The sequence below is a fragment of the Oncorhynchus masou genome, chromosome 11 (genome assembly GCF_036934945.1).
Source record: "Oncorhynchus masou masou isolate Uvic2021 chromosome 11, UVic_Omas_1.1, whole genome shotgun sequence".
NCBI classification, from domain to species: Eukaryota; Metazoa; Chordata; class Actinopteri; order Salmoniformes; family Salmonidae; genus Oncorhynchus; species Oncorhynchus masou.
The window spans coordinates 52,527,533-52,546,341 of record NC_088222.1 but is presented as its reverse complement, the minus strand read 5'-3'; the positions used below and the strand labels follow the sequence as shown (position 1 = coordinate 52,546,341).

The following is an 18,809-nucleotide window of genomic DNA, read 5'->3' as shown; positions in this document are numbered from 1 at the left end:
CAATTCATCCCCAAATGTGTTTGATGGGGTTGAGGTCAGGGCTCTGTGCAGAACAGTCACGTTCTTCCACACCGATCTTAACAAACCATTCATGTATGGACCTCACTTTGGTTGATTGAGACTGCTGTCTTATGTATGTTTTCTAACAGTTATTGTGGCCTTTGTGCTTCTCTGATTGCACGGTCACGTTGGCAACGATAGATATTGTTGTCCTTGTTCAATAGAGCCATTGGTCTCGACGATGTTCCTATCTGCCAGGACATTGCAGGATATCTAGGTTTACTCATTTCCCCTGGCTTTGTAAAGACAGGAAATTGTACAGCCTGATGGGAGCCCTTCTTCCTTGTTCTCACCCTCGAATGCAGGCTATGTTACTGTGTACTGTCTATCTGAGATTGCTAAATTATTAACTACAATGGCTGCTTCTGATGATTCCTCTATCCAAGATAAGCTGGATGACGAAACATTTTTAGATTCTTTCACATAGGAACATACAGCCTAATTCATTTGAGCTGGAATAAACTGAAAAGGAGTTCAGACAGCGAGGAAAAATAATTGCGAGACCAGCAAGCAGAGGCACCAGCCTAGACCAGCTGGACCAGGAGTTGTTTTTCTGTCTGCAGCTAGCAATATAAGGTATCTTTTAAACTAAGCAATGTAGTAGAGTACAATTTGGTGATTGTTTCGAACACAACGGGACATGCTAGTACCACTACAAACCAAGCTATTAAAGTTAACCTAGTTAGCTAGCTGTGTTTGCTATACCTAAAATATACTGTAGTCTAACAGTATAGGTAACTAACCTAGCTTGCCTCAGTGCCTCATATTAGGAGCAAAGCTCGAGTATAGGTAGCTGTGTCCTGGATTGGTCTCGGAGTAATGGCTGTGTTGAAAGGAGTGGGTGTGTCAAAAAGTTTAATTCCAACCCTAATTTAGCGCACCTGATATTAATAATTTTCTGGTCGTAACTAACCTGATTCAGCTTATAACTGAGGTTGGATTGAAAACCTACAGGAGGGTAGCTTTCCGGGAACAGGGTTGGAGAGCTCTGGGTTAGACACTTGACTGAACGGTGTTGTCTACGCCAATGAAAGTGTTTCCATTGGTCAACTTTTTACACATTTAACTGCAATACAGCCTTATTCTAGAATGGATGAGAAAAAAAGTGTGCATCAATCTACACACAGAACCCCATAATGACAAAGTGAAACCGGCCATGGGGTTGAGCCAGTTCCTGGAGAGTTTTACCACTAGTGGTGTCATCAGCAGGATTGTTTGCGCTATCAACATACCTCCAGTCATTCAATTCCAAAAGTTACGACAAACACCTTATACCTGTAGGACTCCGACTTGAGCCATGTCAGTATCGTGGTCGAATTACCCTAGTAGATGACCCTTTGGATTGGCAAGGTGACCTCGGCTTGCAAGGTGGAGGCCAACTGGGCTCAAGAAAGGGCAGTGCTGAGTTCCAGCCTAGGCATTGACAACTGCTTCTTGGGTGTGACCCTGGCCATGACAAAGGAGACATGGGTCTGGCCAGCATCATCCCCCACTCAGAGATAGGAAACCACTCCATAATCCTGCTCTGAAGTGTCACAGAACACATGAAATTCCTGGCTTGGACCTAGTTGGTCATCATAGGATGGGACGTAACACCTTGGCATCTGGACTTTGGAGAGCGCCGACAACTGTTTCCCAACATATCCATCTTTCTACTAAGTCAGCTGGGTAGATTGGTTGATTCCAGTCCCTGTTGGTCTGCCACAGATCCCGGACTAAGACTTTGGCCCGGGTTGTGCAAGGCAAGATATACCCGAAGGGATTTTGGTGCTCAGGCTGAGCGGCACTTGTATCCGGTGTGCAGCTCCATCTCAGACCTAGAGTGGGCTCTTGTGGGTTGGTGCCAGACTGTGGCAGCCATACTTCAATGCTACTTGTCCTAGCTTGTGGCGGGAGGTGCTGGATAACCCTCTGCTGTGTTACTTGCCCTCTGTCATGCCTTGAATCCCCCTTTGGACAAGAGATTCCAGACTTTGTTGAGGAGTGCTTTTGCTTCGGCAGTGGATGAGAGGCTCTGTAAGCAGTTATCCACATAGAAGGCATTCTCCACTGAGTCCCAGACTTCTTTGTCACTGTCTGGGTGCTCCCAGGCATGTCTCTGCAGAGTGTATATGGCACAGCAAGGACTGCATGTGGTGCCAAATGTTAGCACTTGCCATTCTTAGATTGTGGGCTCTGCGTCTCGTTCCATATCTCACCCTATGAAACGTAGCAGTGCGGTGTCGGAAGGCAGCAGCCAAATCAGATAAACATGGCTTTGATGTCTCCACTGATGGCTGTGGAGTCCTGCCAGAACCGGAGAAGGACACCGAGCAAGAAAGGACCAAAGGTTGGTCCAGGCAGCAGACAGTCATTTAGGCTTTGACCAGCATCCTGGAATGAATAGTTGAAGACAAATTGGTACTTACCATATTATCCAGCAATACCAATGGGGAGGGAGATACCAGGATTCACTGGGCGGGTTTCCCTCTTCATGAGCAGTCACTTTGGTGACATCCTGCCTTCACAAGGTTATGAATCTCCCATTTATGAACTTCAGCAAGCTCAGGGTTCTTCAGGAGTCACCATTCTGTCCCAGGGAGTAGTGGAAGTACAGCCCGTGTTGTGAATGACAGAAGAGGATGGTTGGACACCTCTGAACTGTTTGTTCCTCTCCAGGACGGATGAGACTATCCGTGCCTCCTCCAATTCTGTTCTTGCTTGATGCTGCTGCTGTGCCAGGTCTTTGACAATTCCTGTTCCTGTATAGCTTTACGGGCCTGCACGTCCAATAGGTGACATCGTTCATCAGTCTGTAGTTCCTCCTCAATTTCCTCCAATGCTAGTAGTTTCATTCTCTCTTGTAGGACAGTGGTCTGTGAATCTAGTGAATGGAGGTTGGCAGGGCCCAAAGGGGGTATCCACTGGTCGAACTCTCACTCCGTCTTGAGTCACTTCATCGAGAGTGCCTCTGATTTCCCATGACTTGAGGGTTGAGCGGACCCCACCTTGGAGAGCTGGTCCAACTGTGCTGTGGGAGTTACCTCTTCCATGGGTTCTCCCAGTAGACCACCCTCCTGTTCCGAAGCAGTTTCCGGTCTTTAGCTTGGACGGGATGTTTGATGGCTGAAACATACAGTTTTATGCATCGCTGCTTTGAGCCTTCGTGATGAGATGGCAAGATGGTGCCGACCGATGGGGCAGCTCTGCTTCTAGCTCCTAAGCAACTTTGCAGTATTTCATTTTTTTATGTGTTAATTCTTACATTATTAGCCCAGGGAATGTTTTGTGTTATTACATACGGCTGGAAAGATCGTTTGGATTTTAGAGCGGCGGTAACTCGCCAGCATTATGAACGGGAATACAACTTTCCCAAATTGGATCCTTTGTTCGTTCCCCCCAGGACATTTTAACTGTTTCCAGAGGCTGATCCAAAACACTGCTGGCGGCGGAGAAGAGGTATTCAGAGTGGACTACCAACCATATTACCTCCCAAAAGAATTCCTGTTTATTCCCCCTCAAGCCGATACCATAACGGCCCTCAAAAAAACGTCACTGGACTTTCTGCAAGCTGGAAACCACATAGCCTGAGGCCGCATTTATTGTAGCTGGAACAGTTTTTTTCCCACTAATATTTATATATTCCATACTTTTGGGTTTGTGTGAATTGTTAGATATTACTGCACTGTTGGAGCTTGAAACACAAGCATTTCGCTACACCCACAATAACATCTGCTTACCATGTGAATGTAACCAATAACAGTTGATTTAGTGGGCTTGCCCTTTGGTAGGAGAAACCTCACCACATAATCCTTCAAATAACCTGATAGTTGTCTGCTCATTTTTTGATTTGATTTGTTGCCTGGTTCTCCTGGTGATGCTGGTAGTTGAGGATGAATCCTTCTTCGGTGCTTTAGGCTAAGCTCCTGAATATTTTTAATTCTTTCCAGGACTTTAGCATCAGCTGCTATTTCCTCATCTTTCCTCCCTTTCAGTGGAGACAATTCTTCCTTCTCCTCTTACATTTCCTTTTCACCTGTCTTTGGTTCAGTCATCATCTATCTAGGTGGGCCATTGAAAGATTCTTGGAATCTGTGTGTGTAGCCAGACAGGTGGGATGACTGACAATAGTGAAGGGGAACAGGTGGTCATGTGTCAGGTGACAGAGGAACGGAGGAGCCTGAGGCAGGAAATCCTTTAACCACAAAGTGGTATATTAACTGGATAGTTTTTGTTTTTGTCTGCTCCATAACAAAAATATCAGAATAACGTATCAAATTCCTAATCACAAAAGTCAAATCTTAATTACAGGTATTCTCATTATTAAAATTATAGTGGCTAAATTGTCCAATATAATTGCCCCAATACAAGTTCCATTCTAATCCTTTAGCCACAATGGAGATTGGACTTGTATGCGTGAAGACTAACCTTTCCCCAATGTCCAGAGTTTGATAATCCATTTCTTTGTTGTTCTTCTGGATACAAAAAATGTTAAAATTATACCAAAACAAATTCTGATCTTTAAAACTAAAGAAACAAACATCATGGTTAACATGGGTTGGTGTGGTCAAAAGGCTGTGCTGTCATTCCAATCACTCCCAGTAGGCTATGGAGCACGTATGCCTTTTGTTAACTGTATTAACTGAGGCGATACACACACTTGACAGGGGATTAATGGCAAACACACTTTGCATCATGAATTGGAAACGGTTCATATTGTATATTTTTATATTTGGCCCCAAATATATTTGGTGTGAAATCAAAAACAATTCTTTACTTAACTTGATGGAGCCTTCCTTTTAGACTGCACCTTCTTGCAGTAGGCAGATCTTGGATATTGGTCTTTCTATAATGTTGTTTTGTTTGTTTTCAGGCGTACTGCACGCACTAACCCCTTGGAATCAGGCTTGGCCACTAAGTGGTGCCGTGGGGTCCATGACCAGAACCACATCTCCTTCACAGAAGCTGCGTCTTCACTTTACCCCACTTTTGTCTTTCCTGTAAGAATGGCAGGTTCTCCTGTGTCCATCTCTTCCAAAATGTACAGACTCAGTGAACATAGCCTTGCTGTTGAGAGAGGCCGCCATAGGCAGACCTGGCTCTCAAGAGAAGACAGGCTATTTGCACACTGATCATGAGGTGGAAATTGAGCCTCACTTCCTAACCTCCTGCCAAATGTATGACCATATTAGAGAGAGATATTTTCCTCAGATTACACAGACCCACAAAGAATTTAAAAAACAAATCCAACTCCAATATCTATTGGGGGAAATACCACAGTGTGCCATCACGGCAGCAAGATGTGTGACCTGTTGCCACAAGAAAAGGGCAAACAGTGAAGAACAAACACCATTGTAAATATAACCTGTATTTGTTTATTTATTTTACCTTTTGTACTTTTTTTTATTTGCACATTGTTATAACACTGTACATAGACCATAATATGACATTTATTTTATTCTTTTGGAACTTCTGAGGTTTACTGCACATTTTTTGTTTATTTCACTTTTGTTTAACCCTTTTACACATACCATCGCACGGGTGTGATCATTCTACAGTGGTCCCTGTAACATACGATCACACCGGTGTGATTAGAACGCTTATTTAGAACGGCCAGTTTCGATTGACGCAACAATCAGCATTTGAGCTGGCCACACTTTTTTCGGAAACTATTTACACAAACACCGTCCTTAGAAAGTTATGTCCAGAATGTGAGCAGTTTAGTTTTAGATGCAATGTTCAGACATTCACAGAAGTATCTAAAGCATAACACAATCATCCAAACCGGAAAAATGTAGGCTACATTTGTCCTAGCGTAAACTGAGGAAAGATTGACTAAACACAAGCCGGTCATATTTGTATAACTCTCAGCTGACATAGACTACAAAATGAATTAGCTAATAGAAATTACTATTTATAATTACATTTACATTTACATTTAAGTCATTTAGCAGACTCACATCACGGGTGAGCTCACCATTGATCGAAATAATTGAGTAAAACACTCTCTAGAAATCAAAAGTAATCTGATGATGGGTAGTTTCTACGCGCTGCCATGCTTTTTTTTTCTCACAGAAACCAAAGATCTGTTGGGCTGTTTATGGTATGCATGTTGAAGGGGGTGTGTCGTTTACCTTCGTTCACATCCCACCATTCACTTTATGAAGTTTTCAAAAAATTAGTGAACCCTTACTCACTTACCTCATTTATAACATCTTTGGTCCGACAACCCAGAATGCATTGTATGTCAACAAACATGGCTTCACACACAGCTGGAATCAGCTTAGTTCATCATAATCAGTACAACCTTCAAAAATTGTACAAACATAATATGTAACCATTGCAATCTATGCAAGAATCAGAATGAGTGATTAATCACCGGTAATTGAAAACATGTGAATAAAACCGTAAATATATAAGTACAGTGGGGCAAAAAAGTATTTAGTCAGCCACCAATTGTGCAAGTTCTCCCACTTAAAAAGATGAGGCCTGTAATTTTCATCATAGGTACACTTCAACAATGACGGACAAAATGAGAAAAAAAAATCCAGAAAATCACATTATAGGATTTTTAATGAATTTATTTGCAAATTATGGTGGAAAATAAGTATTTGGGCAATAACAAAAGTTTCTCAATACTTTGTTATATACCCTTTGTTGGCAATGACTGAGGTTAAATGTTTTCTGTAAGTCTTCACAAGGTTTTCACACACTGTTGCTGGTATTTTGGCCCATTCCTCCATGCAGATCTCCTGTAGAGCAGTGATGTTTTGGGGCTGTTGCTGGGAAACACGGACTTTCAACTCCCTCCAAATATTTTCTATAGGGTGAGATCTGGAGACTGGCTAGGCCACTCCAGGGCCTTGAAATGCTTCTTACGAAGCCACTCCTTCATTGCCCGGGCGGTGTGTTTGGGATCATTGTCATGCTGAAAGACCCAGCCACGTTTCATCTTCAATGCCCTTGCTGATGGAAGGAGGTTTTCACTCAAAATCTCACGATACATGGCCCCATTCATTCATTCCTTTACATGGATCAGTCGTCTTGGTCCCTTTGCAGAAAAACAGCCCCAAAGCATGATGTTTCCACCCCCATGCTTTACAGTAGATATGGTGTTTTTTGGATGCAACTCAGATTTCTTTGTCCTCAAAACACGACGAGTTGAGTTTTTACCAAAAAGTTATATTTTGGTTTCATCTGACCATATGACATTCTCCCAATCTTCTTCTGGATCATCCAAATGCTCTTTAGCAAACTTCAGACGGGCCTGGACATGTACTGGCTTAAGCAGGGGGACTGCAGGATTTGAATCCCTGGCGGCATAGTGTGTTACTGATGGTAGGCTTTGTTACTTTGGTCACAGCTCTCTGCAGGTCATTCACTCGGTCCCCCCGTGTGGTTCTGGGATTTTTGCTCACCGTTCTTGTGATCATTTTGACCCCACAGGGTGAGATCTTGTGTGGAGCCCCAGATCGAGGGAGATTATCAGTGGTCTTGTGTGTTCCATTTCCTAATAATTGCTCCCACAGTTGATTTCTTCAAACTAAGCTGCTTACCTATTGCAGATTCAGTCTTCCCAGTCTGGTGCAGGTCTACAATTTTGTTTCTGGTGTCCTTTGACAGCTCTTTGGTCTTGGCCATAGTGGAGTTTGGAGTGTGACTGTTTGAGGTTGTGGACAGGTGTCTTTTATACTGATAACAAGTTCAAACAGGTGCCATTAATACAGGTAATGAGTGGAGGACAGAGGAGCCTCTTAAAGAAGAAGTTACAGGTCTGTGAGAGCCAGAAATCTTGCTTGCTTGTTATTGACCAAATACTTATTTTTCCACCATAATTTGCAAATAAATTCATTAAAAATCCTACAATGTGATTTTCTGGATTTTCTTGTCTCATTTTGTCTGTCATGGTTGAAGTGTGCCTATGATGAAAATTACAAGCCTCTCATCTTTTTAAGTGGGAGAACTTTCACAATTGGTGGCTGACTAAATACTTTTTTGCCCCACTGTAATTACCACACAAAACATTTTCTGATAGTGATTTATTGATACAAGTGGCGCGTGCCGGGCAGTCAATCACGTAAGCTCTCACTTCCACTCTGAGCCATTCAATTTTGTTGTTTATGGATGTAGCTAGTGAGCTAAGCTGTAGTATTAGCAATCTCTTTCAAAAGGAGACAACTCACAAATGTGGATATTCTGGATATTTAAAAAAAATTCTGACAATGAGTCTGAGTATGAAACTCAGGACTCAGATTCTGACAGTGAGGAGCTGCCTCCCCATCTTGTAGTCATTGAGAACCCTGAATCTGAGGACTCCTTGTCCACTGATGAAGTCCCAGGTCCCTTTGAAGATGATGGAGGCAGACCGACAGTGGATGAAGTACAGGAGTTCTGTGGTCGCTGGAAGCTCGCCAGCCATTTCACCCCTCCTGGCCCTGCTGTTTGCTTTGATGAGTCCCAGTCTGGAGTGCAACGCCCCTTGCCATTTCCATCTGCGGCAGAGTGCTTCAAGTTGATTCTGACAGATGAGCTGGTGGGAGACATAGTAGAGGAGACCAATCGCTATGCCTTGGAGCTACAGGAGAAGAGGGAGCAAGGAATGAGGGGGAAACTTGCTAAATGGGTGACAACCACAATTAGTGAAATGTATACTTTCCTGGTGACAGTCCTTCTCATGGGGATAGTAAAGAATAACTCCCTAAGAGAATACTGGAGCACAGATCCTCCCTTTGCACCTCCCTTCTTTGCCTCCCTCTATTCCCAAGACTGCTTCCTGGTTCTGCTGCGATGCCTGCATATTGTCAACAATGCTACTTCCATCCTAAATGACCCATTATCAAAAATAAGAAACGTTCTTACCAGCCTGACATCAGCATTTGGTCAGGTCTTTGTGCCATACAAGAACCTATGCATTAATGAGTACCTGATTGTTTGGGAAAGGTAGGCTGGCGATCCATAAATATATTTCCTCCAAAGGCACAGGTTTGAGGTCAAGTTCTTTCTCATGTGCGACGTGAAGACAGGATTTGTCCAGGACATTATAGCTTACACAGGGTCCACCACTGACATCCAACATTATGAGGGGCTTGGGGTGTCTGGGTCCGTGGTGAATGACCACGGCTCCTCATCTCAGCAATGGACACATTTTGTACGTGGACAATTGTTACAGCAGTCCCACACTCTTCTAGCACCTGCTCTTCAACAGCACAGGGGCCTGTGGCACAGTCAGGTCGAACAGGAAGGGGATGCCGGCATTTGTAGGCAGGAAGATGCAGAGAGGGTAGGTGTAGTTCAAGGAGAACGGTCAACAGCTGGCAGTAAAGTGGCATGACAAACTAGACATCCATGTCCTCTCCACTGTCCATACAGCAACCATGTTGGCAACAGGGACCACCTGACGGGGGAGAGAAATCAAACCAGACTTTGCTTGACTATAACCTCAAAATGGGGGCATAAGGTGGATAAGGTGGACATGATACACAGCTTTGTGGGATGCACTCAGAAAACTACCAACTGGTATAAGAAGATATTTTTCAATCTGATCGACGCTGCCCTGGCTACATAGTTCACCGCCAACTTGCAGGTGAGATCAGGATAAATATTACACCGATTGTCCGAGTCACCGATTGTATATTATGTTTTTTTTATTAGCTAATCAATAAATGGTCAATGCAATTTTCGTATATAGGGGTCTGCTGTAACACCACGCAGGGTAGAACAGAGAACTGGATTACTGAACATGGTATTTTTTGTAAAGAGATATACAATTCACATTTAAATCACATACAGAAACTATTACCGCAATAAGTCACTTACTTTGATAGAAACGCAGCCCGGATTTGAACCAGGGTGTTTGTAGGGACGCCTCTAGCACTGAGATGCTGTGCCTTAGACCGCTGTACTACTTGGGAGCCAAGGCCAGGGTAGCTTTAAAATCCAACGCAAGCTAATACTTCTCTGATGCTATTAGCATTGTTTTACAGAGCTAATAGAATAATGTAGCTAGCTACATAAGCACGATTGAAAATAACACCATAAAGGTTATGAAATTAGTAACGTGACCTCGCGTGTCCGTGGTTATAAGGAATATACACAAATATACTATGCTCCATACATACAGTGAGATTAGCTTGCACGCCCAATTTTTCAGTTTTTGATTTGTTAAAAAAGTTTGAAATATCCAATAAATGTCGTTCCACTTCATGATTGTGTCCCACTTGTTGTTGATTCTTGTTCACAAATGCTCAAAAAAATACAGTTTTATAACTTTATGTTTGAAGCCTGAAATGTGGCAAAAGGTCGCAAAGTTCAAGGGGGCCGAATACTTTTGCAAGGCACTGTATCTTCTTTAAATACTCTGACAGTAGTATTTCCTGCTTCCGAGCTGGCCTGTCAGAGTAGAGATCAAGTGTGGTTTAAACTTACTCAACCTATGTTGATTGTTGGCGCCCAGGCTGGTCCCAGCCCCCGGGCGCTCCCATTGATAGGTGTAGTTGTTGCTGGGCGGAATATCTATGCTCTCATACCCTAAATACCGTTATCTCACATCTGGTTCTTGTTACTGCTAAGTTTGAGTTCTAACAAAAAACAGTCTGTTTAACTGCCTACGTTCTGTACGTGTCTCCCACAACTCATGATAGCTGCCTACACCTCAAGGTCAGCCACAGCCTTTCCGCTAGTCACACCATATATTGCAAAATGTTGCTTTTAACATACACAGACACCCTCATGATAGGCCAAGCATATTTTCAATCCTCACAGTTTGAAGGGTGCAAGAGAGGATGTGCATTCGGAGTGGACGCAGGGTAAAGACTGGGAGATGTGTAGAAACCTTTGTGCACTCTGTGTTCTGTGCCACTTTACAGGATGGGGCCGTGCTTCCAGAAGTTCCATGACATGTTGTCGGCTAAATGCAAACACTAAAGTGACTGTGTGAAATATGAATTTGTCCTACAAAATATTTGGTCTCTGACCAGTTGTTGTGTTTTGTATCTTCTCTCTTTATTCGGTCTCTATCTAATACTCTTTGCATTCACTGAATTGTTGTCAAAGCAGGCTATTATTATCACATTTTGTGTAAGGTCTAGTCTGTACTAAATCTTATTGAGAGAGGTTACCTACATTTTGAAATAGTATTTAGCATTTTTACATTGCTCGTTGTCAATCAAATAGCCTGCGTTGTGTGGGTTTTGAAATACTTTCTGAATATTGTCCTTTGGTCACATTAAACATTTATAAATAATAATATATTCTACTTGGTACATTTTGAGTGAGTAATTACGTCAAATTTACTAATTTCAATACACTAGGGTTTTTTGTTATTGCGTGTTAATAATTTTTCAATAGTGAGTGAATACAACATGGAAGACAGAATTACTTTTATTCCTATTGACATGAATATGGTGTTCATGAGATTTTAGCTCCATTAAATTGATTTACATATGGTGTTTCTATTCAAAGAAAAAAGTAATATTTTCAGTAGCCAATGTATTGCCTGCCTAAAACATAATTTAATACATTTTAACTACATTTCTTGATGGTAGAATATAAACTAGACATTGGCTACTGTGGGTAGGGTCACAGTAATTCAAAGAATAGTGATAAAGGAAATACAAAATGCTAGGCAGAGCATGCCCAAAGGGAAATTGGAGCGGAAGAGACCATTTTGTTTTTAATCTGCTGAAATTATGCTCTGCTCCTCGCTCCACACTCGCCCACCTACATGCTCTGGCATTCAAAAGCAGCCAACTCATGTCAATGAATAGAATCAGTGAATGAATGGCAGCAGCAACCATTACAAGGTCTGACAAGCCGCATAACAAAAGATGCCTATATAGACAAAACAACAATTAAGTCATTCAAACGACTTAGTATCTTGAACAATTTAGTTTAAAAATGTATTTTTACTAAATTGCTCAAACCAGATACTAACTAAATAATTCCTAGAGTCTAAGTTACTTTTTTTTTGCCTTGGGCTTCAGGGCTTCCATAAGAAAGTTCAGTGAATCCTCCTCTTTTTAACAGTGGCCATCAAAAAAGCTTTCAAAGGTGTTTTTTCTCTCGACTGCATTCATAATGTTATAGGCTACAATAACTGGGCATGCATATTTCTCTCCCTATTCGGCACTCGCAATTTATATACAGCTCGAGAGGAATATTATGTTCTCGCACAGAATGTGACAGGCTGAACAATTGAATAGGTCAACTATTCTGCTATGGAGTTTTCTGACTCCGCTGTTGCTGACTCGTGTTGTTGGCTGTGGAAAATTTTGTGTGGACAACATTTGAAAGGTTTTTAGCTCTGCCTGGCTCTCATTTGGATCATACATACGTACCAGGTCCTGGACGAATTTAACCCCTGGGGCTTACTGTATCTCAGCTCATAATAAATACTGGAAAGGTCACTCACTACCCTATCCTGCTCTGGAATGGTTCTGAGCTGTGTTCTTGTACACCTAGAAAATGTGAAAAAATATGACAAATTTGACCGGTGTGCTGCAGAGTTGGAAGGGAGCAATCAGTCGGGCCTCCCTGTTGGGACCTCCTTAGGTGAAAGGGGTTGTGGGATGTATGTTCTAGCAGTGTGTTGTGAGGAATGAGTTAACATTAGGCTATGACAGAAATCTGGAAAGGTGAAGTCTGAGGCTTGGGTGGGTTGTCTCTGCATTATCTCAGCCTGGGGAGGGTGTGTGTTTGTGTATGATCATGCCCTTTTATCCAGCTTCACTGATTCACTTAAGCTGATGATATATTTCTACACAACAGTTTCACTGTGAGTTCATCCCAGCCCGAGGCCAATGTTAAGTTGAAAGAAACATGATACAGTATAAGCCTGTTTTGTATTAATGCAAAATGTACTGTAGTATTTTCACTTGTATCAGTACACAAAGAGTACAGCAGTGTATTATTTACTCTCTAATTGGACTTGTGAATTGGAGATTTCCCCTACTGGAATCTGACTGGCCATAGACAACCATTGCTTGTACAAGCCAGATGCTCTTCCATGGAACTTCTTTCAGCTAAGCTCCAACAGCATTACAACATGCCCCAGGTGGAGGCATCTGCTGAGTAAACTTTTCCGGATTTCTCAGTCAGAAACCTTTTACTATGTCCTCCAAAGTAAGCTCCTACTGCACATGTTGTCCTCTGTCCTTTCAATACCAATGGTGGCAATAATGACATTCTTTGTAGCAGTGGCAAGGCAACAGTTTAGCAGCAGCTGCTAAATGAATATAGGGGGAAACCCTGCCAATGGTCAGAATTGCAGGACTAACCCATGACTAGCAAAACTGGGAGTGGGAGGTCAGAAGAACTCGAGGCGTGGTGATGCGTGGGATGATGGTGCTGAATTCACAGTGCACAGTATTCAGTTACTCAGCAGTTCCACATCTACACACTAGTTTGGACATTTGGTAAATACCATTTAGTAATGGTAAACTGCTCTCTAACCAAATATCTGCCTTTATCATGAATGTATCAAATTCCACAATTGCTTTACCTTTTTGCATAAAAAAAAAAGTTTTGTTTTTTTATCTGTTAAATTTGAAAGACTGCCAGTCAGCTATGTAGTGCTTTAGCTCGAAGTCACTTCTGTTCCTCCTCCTCTCCCCTTTCTCATAGCATCTGTCATTGTCCCGGAAGGATCTCTTTTTTTCTGGGAAGTGACTGTTTCCCTCCATTCCTCACAAAAAATGATGTTTGACTCATCTGGAAAGGCTCAAGGGATTGGTTTTATTTAGATTTAAAAAACTACGATTTGCAAAAACATAGCATTTTCCACACATATAAATGTATCCATACATTCTGCTCTCCACGGCCAGTGTAAACAATTTGAAGCATAATGTAGGACTAGTGACAAATATTTAAGAATGTTTAAATCTATTGTCAAAACTTTGTAAAAACCTGCCACAATCACTTAGCAATTAGGTTTAGTCTTATTCTTCTCCAGATGCTTAGTATGCTTCAAATGAGGTAGTTTTGACAGTTAGGTATCTATCATACTGTGTTTCAGCAGGTCGTTGGCGATAATCCAAAATTAGAGTTGGATTAAGGAGAAGCTAGGAGTACAGTGGTTCAGAAGGAGTGTGAAGTGAGCTGTGCTTAATTAGACAGACCTGCGGGTAAACAGTCCTCACTGAGGAATGTTGTGGTGAAGCAGCTGGGGAGAGTTTAGACACTCTGTACAATACTGCTTCACGCCCTGTATAACCTCACTGTAAACTCCCTCTCTGAACTATGTCATGTGTGTCTATGTCAACATTATTTGGGATTTTATACAGGAAAGAGAAAGCGGAAAAGGTTGTTTTGTCTTTGGTCGAAAGACTACTTCTATCAATCAACTACTGTAATTTCTCTGTATGTGTGAGCCAGACAGGTTTACAGACTTCTTAACCATTACGGAAGCAGATGTGACTGCTTTCTAATAATACACTCTGCCCTGTCCCCTGACCCATAACCCAGACATACAGTAGTTGGTAACCAGACCATTTCCATTGAACATTTTAAGTAATTTAGCAGACACTCTTATCCAGAGCGACTTACAGGTGCAATTAATGTTAAGTGCCTTGCTCAAGGGCACATCGACAGATTTTTTTTTAACCTAGTCGGCTCGGGGTTTGAACTACCGACTTTTCGCTTACTGGCCCAATGCTCTTAAGCGCTAGGCTACCTGCCGCCTTTTAGCAGGGATTTTGTGAGTCTTCACCCAATGCTCTGCTACAGATGTAAGATCTTAATTTGAGTCAGTTTGCTACAGCAGGAAAATCATCCTGCAGCAACAGGAGATGTGAATCATACGGATTATAATGAACAAAAATTGTTATAGGGGTTGACCAATTTTTCGTAAGGGGAAAATCTAGTCTTAAGATTTCGAAGTGGACCTTTCCAACTCTTTTTAAACCTCAAATACCCTGCAAGTTAAAAATGTCCTGCGCTGTAAGAAAGTTCTCCTACAACAGGGTGAACAAATTAAGATCCTATGATCAATGAAAAGACTGATTTATAGATTCACCCTTATGAGTCATAATTTCTCATCAGTCATGTGGTGGCCCAGCCCTCAGCCATTTTTAGACTCGGGAGACAAACCACCAGAACGCACAGGGCCTCCCAGCTGGTGGGTAATGGCTAACAGAATAGTAAAAAGCCTGTTGGAAACTATGAACACACAGCACCGCAAGCTTTTTCATAATGAAGACATTGCCTGTTTAAAAAAAAAAATAGTTTCATCATCACATCTCTGATAGTACAGTAGCCAGTGTGGATCATTAAAATGGATATGACCGACTGACTTGCCTGTCTTAATTGCCCATGAGAGGATACATAAAGTTGTAATTGAATTAAATATAATGACTAATTGATGTGATTGTATGATGTCATTGCAGGTCTTATCTACCAGTACAATGAGGAAACACCTGTCTCTCCCAGCCCTGGCTCTGGTTTGCTGCTGCTTCTGGGGCATTCAGGCTGAAGTCTACACCTCTATAGGTAACCCTACACTAACGTTCAAAAGTTTGGGGTCACTTAGAAATGTGCTTGTTTTCCATGAAAACAGACATGAAATGAGTTGCAAAATGAATAGGAAATATATTCAAGATGTTGACAAGGTTATAAATAATGATTTACATTTTTTTTAAATAATAATTGTGTCCTTCAAACTGCTTTTGTCAAAGAATCCTCAATTTGTAGCAATTACAGCCTTGCAGACCTTTGGCATTCTCGTTGTCAATTTGTTGAGGTAATCTGAAGAGATTTCACCCCGTGCTTCCTGAAGCCCCTCCCACAAGTTGGATTGGCTTGATAGGCAAACTGCTCCCACAACAGCTCAATAGGGTTTAGATCCGGTGACTGCTGGCCACTCCAATATAGACAGAATACCAGCTGACTGCTTCTTCCCTAAATAGTTCTTGCATAGTTTGGTACTATTCTTTGGGTCATTGTCCTGTTGTAGGAGGAAATTGGCTCCAATTAAGTGCCATCCACAGCGTATGGCATGGCATTGCAAAATGGAGTGATAGCCTTCCTTCTTCAAGATCCCTTTTACCCTGTACAAATCTCCCACTTTAACACCACCACTAAAGCACCCCCAGACCATCATATTGCCTCCACCATGCTTGACAGATGGCGTTAAGCACTCCTCCAGGATCTTTTCATTTTTTCTCATGTTCTTTGTGATCCCGAACACCTCCAACTTAGATTTGTCTGTCCATAACACTTTTTTCCAATCTTACTCTGTCCAGTGTCTGTGTTCTTTTGTTCGTCTTAATCTTGTCTTTTTATTGGTCTGTCTGAGATGCGGCTTTTTCTTTGCAACTCTGCCTAGAAGGCCAGCATCCTGGAGTCGCCTCTTCACTGTTGACGTTGAGACTGGTGTTTTGCGGGTACCATTTAATGAAGCTGCCAGTTGAGGACTTGCATCTCTCTCAAACTAGACACTCTAATGTACTTGTCATTTTGCTCGGTGGTGCACCGGTGGCCTCCCACTTCTCTTTCTATTCTGGTTAGGGCCAGTTTGTGCTGTTCTCTGAAGGGAGTAGTACACAACGTTGTACGAGATCTTCAGTTTCTTGGCAATTTCTTGCATGGAATAGCCTTCATTTCTCAGAACAAGAATAGACTGAGTTTCAGAAGAAAGTGCTTTTGTTTCTGGCCATTTTGAGCCTGTAATCGAACCCACAAATGCTGATGCTCCAGATACTCAACTAGTCTCAAGAAGGCCAGTTTTATTGCTTCTTTAATCAGTACGACAGTTGTGCTAACATAATTGCAAAAGGGCTTTCTAATGATCAATTAGCCTTTTAAAATGATAAACTTGGATTAGCTAACACGACGTGCCATTGGAACACAGGAGTGATGGTTGCTGATAATGGGCCTCTGTACGCCTAATGTAGATATTCCATTAAAAGCCGTTTCCTGCTACAATAATTATTTACAACATTAACAACATTAACAATGTCTACACTGATCAATGTGATGTTACTTTAATGGACCAAAAAATTATGTGCTTTTCATTCAAATACAAGGGCATTTCTAAGTGACCCCAAACTTTTGAATGGTAGTGTGTAATGTGTGTACCCACATTACACCAACAGAGGCGTAATGGTTATACCATTACGCCTCTGTTGTTACCCTTTACCATGACACACCTATAAGTAGGCCTATACCATTACCTTTGTATATCTGACATGACACCAGTCAACCTTAGTTTCTGCATGACCTAATTCCTGTCATAAATCATCTCATTTAGAATTCTTAAGTCTATAGGATATTGAATTCAGGATTCCTGCTTTTCCATGCATGTTGATGACGCTGTCTTTGCTGTGTCCAGTATTGAGAAGAGAGAGCTTTACACCTCCAGCCTACGGCGCCTCTTTGTCTTCGACTTGACTGACGTTCTTTCTCTCGCCAAACCTCCAGTGTTCAACATGCTTCTAAAAAGTCTCTGGAAAACAATTCGCTAAGTCTCTGAACTCGCCTCACATCTCTCCAGCATAGCTATCAAATGAAGGAAACACCTGCTATAGACAAGGCTTAGGATAGTTTACAGGATAAGCGAGTAGCAGCAGGTCTTTTTTTAGTCCAATTTCTAAAATAACATGGTGAGCATAATTTCACTGAAAGTGGCACCATCAGCCTGCATAATGTCAGTTAAAGTAATCTGTGTAATTTATATACTTACGTTGGCTGCTACTACCCTAAAATATAAATATTGCGTGAAGCTGTTTCGCTTTCCTTCTGGCAACAGCATTGAGTTCACTCTTGACTGTCTAGTGTTGCTATGGAATTGTTTTCTGCAAACAGCAGCATTCCCACCCCCTTACCCCAAGATCCATGGGTATTTAGAGTGGTGTGTGTGGTTGGACACATACCGGTAATTCTATACAATCACAGCAGAGAATGCTACAGGTTGAAACTTTTCACTTACTGAAGTCTGTGTGAGGAAACCTTTATTTTCCGGACAATGAAACCAAAGCATATTCTACATCCTCCACTTTCCCTCCAGGAAATGATGATCATGTGAAAATACTTGATCTGGTTGCCGAACACATTTATTGCATAGGTGCAGTAGTCTATAACACAGAACACAAAAGCTTCAGTGTATTTAATGAGTCATCTCCAGTTTCATATTCAGCATGGCCCTATTTTTTTTCTTTCCACTTTTCATTAGGTCAAATGACAGACCTGATATACACAGAGAAGGAGTTGGTTCAGTCCTTGAAAGAATATATTCAAGCAGAGGAGTCCAAGCTTGCTGCTGTGAAAAGGTGAACACTACACTCTGTAACCAAAGTGCTAATAAAGGTGACTTTGATAACATAATTGTATACATGGCTAATTTGCCAAAATAAGACTAGACAGAATAAGCCCATTTTGAGGAATTATCAATAATCAGATTGTAGCACGATTAGAGATAATTGTGTACTGTACTGAACCTGACTGTTTTTTTCCCCTGTGCTGTGTTGTAGCTGGGCTAACAAGCTGGACGTGCTGACGCTTGCCTCCACCTCAGACCCAGAGGTCTACCTGGCCCACCCCGTCAACGCCTACAAGCTGATGAAGAGACTCAACACCGAGTGGTCCGAGCTGGAGAGCCTTGTGCTGCAGGACCCCTCAGATGGTAAGATGGGGTCGGAGGGAGGGAGGGGGAGAGAGAGGTTACAGCTTCTACATAGCTCCTCTGTGTGTGGGGGGTGTGAGGAGCCTTGTGCTGCAGGACCCCTCAGATGGTAAGATGGGGTCGGAGGGAGGGAGGGAGAGAGAGGTTACAGCTTCTA

The 18,809-nt window shown here is 42.1% G+C and overlaps 1 protein-coding gene across 3 annotated transcripts in view; it reads left to right on the top strand.

Moving 5' to 3' along the window:
- LOC135548823 (prolyl 4-hydroxylase subunit alpha-2-like) overlaps positions 1-18,809 on the top strand; it is a 34,738-nt gene that overhangs the window by 2,775 nt on the left and 13,154 nt on the right. For all 3 annotated transcript variants that reach the window (XR_010456894.1, XM_064978780.1, XM_064978782.1), the window contains exons 2-4: positions 15,420-15,522; positions 18,203-18,299; positions 18,501-18,652. Coding sequence is in view for 2 of the 3 variants with exons in the window: in XM_064978780.1 (XP_064834852.1) it covers positions 15,438-15,522; positions 18,203-18,299; positions 18,501-18,652 (334 nt within the window). In the remaining variant the exon portion in view is untranslated. The remainder of the gene's footprint in view (positions 1-15,419; positions 15,523-18,202; positions 18,300-18,500; positions 18,653-18,809) is intronic.